The sequence below is a fragment of the Cnephaeus nilssonii genome, assembly GCF_951640355.1.
Source record: "Cnephaeus nilssonii genome assembly, chromosome: 22".
NCBI classification, from domain to species: Eukaryota; Metazoa; Chordata; class Mammalia; order Chiroptera; family Vespertilionidae; genus Cnephaeus; species Cnephaeus nilssonii.
In genome coordinates, this window is record NC_137093.1 from 6,983,532 (window position 1) to 6,986,935 (window position 3,404).

A 3,404-nucleotide genomic window follows, 5' to 3' on the forward strand; every position below is an offset into this window, starting at 1 on the left:
CTCCCTTTTCCATCACCCTCCCCCACCCCCACCCCCTCTCCCTCTGCTAAATACCACATCCCCATGGCCAAGGCTACACTCTCTTCGCTACAGAAAACATCCACGCGGCTGGGACCCGACCCAGCGCCACCTTGTGAGCCCAGCATTTCGAGGGGCAGGCTTCCAAACAGGGCAATAATCGTCCCATTAAAATTAATGTCCATGAAGTGAGCCGTTAAAAGCGTGCAGATTAAAAAGGGGGGGAGGAGGGAATTGTTCAATTTAAATCCGAAGGGCTTTTTAAATAGACACTGTATCTTCATTCTTGGAACGCGCTACACCGGGCAATGGATCAGGTCCCTTCTGCAAAGACTTGGGGGGGATTAAGGAGGTGAGTCCCAGGAGAAGGGGGAAGTGGTTCTGGCCAGAAGCAAAGGGAACCAAGGTTTATCCAGGGCCCACTGCCTGCCAGGTGCTTGGCACACATTTCTCTCATTTAAGCTCTGCCCAGGTCCTGGGATGGAGGTATTATTATTCCCAGATTACAGGGGGCAGTATAAAACCGTGGTGACGAGCTTAGAGCCCCCAGCAGACCGCCCTAGTTTAGACCCAGATTCATTCCTCACTAACTGTGAGTTGGGCAAGAGGCCTTACCTCCCCGTGCCTCAGTTTCCTCATCTGTAAGGTAGGCTCTTAATAGCACCCCCACCCCTAATTGTTGGGAGTTTTACTTAAGGCAGCGAGGCAGGGACCTTAGCCCAGCGACCTACATAGAAGGCACTCTATGTAGTAAGTGCTGACCACGATTAGGGGTAAGGAATGGGGCTGGGGACAGTAAGGGCCACCAAGAAGATCCCAGAGCAGAGCTGGGATATGAGCCCTGACCGAGCTGCAGGCCGGAGGGAAACCTCTCCTCATAACAAATCCAGACCAAACCAAGTTCACCGTCTTGAAGAATCTTCTCCAAGTGACCCACGACGCCTCAGGCCTTGGCAGCCCTGCCCAAGGAAAGCAGAGAATCAAGGCGCCTCGTGGGCTCCCCGGGAGACACCACCATGCTCCTCCAGTTTTCTGAATCCCAATGAATTTAACATCGGAGAAGGTCTCACCTCAAACCCCCCCCCCCGCCCCCACCAATAATCCTGAGAGACCCCCACGTTCATCTGTAACTTCACCAGCAGGGACAGCGCCACACTTTCTAGCCGGGAGGGACGCAGGGCCTTCGGTTTGGAGCGGGGCTGGAGTCCCTATGGACACCCTCGCCCTGGCCCCCGCCGACCCCTTAGGATCGCCACGGCCATCAATCCGGGATCGCCACTAGAAACTGTAACCCAGCAGCAAAACAATATCCACGAAGGACGCAGACAAAAACAAGTTCCTCCTAGAAGGCCCCCCGGTGAGGACATTGCGGGTGCGAGCGCGGTGCGCCCGAGAACGCCAGTCTCCGCGCCCCGCGGGGGCTGAGGACCGACCCCCCGAACCCCCACCCCGCCTCCACAGGTTTCCAGCTGCGCCGGGGGGTGCGCGTTCGGCTCGTTCGGCCGCCAAGTGCGGAGAGGGGTGGGGGCGTGTGTCGGTGTGTTCAAATCCTAAGCCTACAGGTGCCGAGTCAGACCTGAAAGTAGGCAAGTTGGGTTGCATCTGGCTCTCTCTCAGAAGATTTTGAACCAACCTACCTCCCTAAAACAAAACAATGGCCTCGCTCTATTTTTGAATAATAACAGCCGAATTCGATTCAGCTCCATCCAAAACGGCAAACGAGCCTGCTTCCCTGGCCAAATCGGAACCGGAGCTGGATTTGGGGGGAAAAAACGAAGGACAAAACCTTTCCTTGAGCTCCACGCCTCAGCGGGGGTCCCCCGCGACCCCCCCAAACCTGGGACCTCCGCGGCGGGGCGCCTGGTGGCGTCCCAGCGCGCCACGCTCCGCGGCTCCCAAACCGCACACCCCCTCGGTGCCGGCGCCGCTAGGGTTAAAAGTTACCTCTCGGTTTCTTCTGCCTGCAGCCCCCCCCCCCCCCTCCCGGGGCCGGATGATGTAACCCCCCTCCTCAGCCCTCCCCGCCCCCCTCCACCATGTGACACTTTAATTAATAATAGCGCCGTCAGCACAACAAACGCACAACACAAGGAGAAACTTGGTGTCCAGGGGAGGCCCCCGGCGGCTGGAGCGCGGCGGAGGCAGGCGCAGAGGCCGGAGGGAGAGGAGGCGAGGGGCGGCCCGAGCTCGGGGAGGGAGCGAGGCGAGCGGTCATGTGCCCGTGCCCCCTGCACCGCGGCCGCGGCCCCCCGGCCGTGTGCGCCTGCAGCGCGGGGCGCCTGGGTCTGCGCTCCTCCGCCGCGCAGCTCACGGCCGCCCGGCTCAAGGCGCTCGGCGACGAGCTGCACCAGCGCACCATGTGGCGGCGCCGCGCGCGGAGCCGGAGGGCGCCGGCGCCCGGCGCGCTCCCCACCTACTGGCCCTGGCTGTGCGCGGCCGCGCAGGTGGCGGCGCTGGCGGCCTGGCTGCTCGGCAGGCGGAACTTGTAGGAACGCGGGGCTTCTTGGTGGGGCCGGAGCCGAGACCCAGCCGGAGCAAGCAACAGGTACGCGAGCCAGCCAGCGAGCGCCAGGGCGCGGCGGCTGGGGGCTGGAGACGCTGGGCTGGCCTGGGAGCTGGAGAACCACAAGTTTAGCTTTCTTCCCTTCCCATCTCCTCCTTCCCCTGCTTCCTTCTCTCACAAGGATCTACGTGTCCCTCCTGTCCAGTCCCCATCTCTCCTTCCACGTGTCAGGCCCACCGTTTCTGTCCCCTTCCCTTGGACTCCTTTAACGCATCTTGCCACTACCTCCAGAGGGAGGGCTTCGGCCTCCCCATTCCCCACCAGCCGCTCAAATAAACACACAATCCGAGGGAAAAGTGTGTTTGCTGTGACAACGTAGTTACCAGCCACGCCAGATAATTACAATGTAGCGCTGTTTCAAGACGAGTCCCCCATCCTCTTCCAAGCCGCCTGGCGGTCCTGAGTCGCCACAGTCTCCATCCCCTCCACTCCAAACCCGGTTCTTCTAAGTGTCACTTCTCCAGTTTCTGTGCCCCATTCTCCCGCGCCTAGAGCGCATCTCCATCCTTCCTCCCTCTCCGGGTTTGTAGCTGGCGCTCTTTCTCCTCCAGGCCCGCGCGCTTGGCAATTTCCCTTCGCGCTGGCAACTTCTTCGCTCCTTCTCCGGCGAGGTGTCCCGTTTAAGGAACGCGGCCCTCTCTTCATCAGACGGTTGGAGCTGAGATGCCCCCCGAAGTGGGCTGGGATCCGAGGCCGTTAGGGAAGCTCCCTGGGGAAAAGCCTTAACGAAAGAGCATTTAGTGAGCTGCTCTGGGTGCTGTGCCCAGATTAGGAAGGGAATGTTGGAGACCTTGCCGAATGCTAGGCACTGCGCGGTGGTGGG

General features: G+C 60.6%; 1 protein-coding gene across 1 annotated transcript; it reads left to right on the forward strand.

The window, feature by feature from the left end:
- Nucleotides 1–2,231: 2,231 nt before the first annotated feature.
- Nucleotides 2,232–2,507, forward strand: HRK (harakiri, BCL2 interacting protein; the record flags this gene model as incomplete). The annotated part of the gene is made up of 1 exon (XM_079763249.1): nucleotides 2,232–2,507. The coding sequence occupies one exon, from the start codon at nucleotides 2,232–2,234 to the stop codon at nucleotides 2,505–2,507; it is 276 nt and encodes a 91-aa protein (XP_079619375.1).
- Between the last annotated feature and the right edge of the window lie 897 nt (nucleotides 2,508–3,404).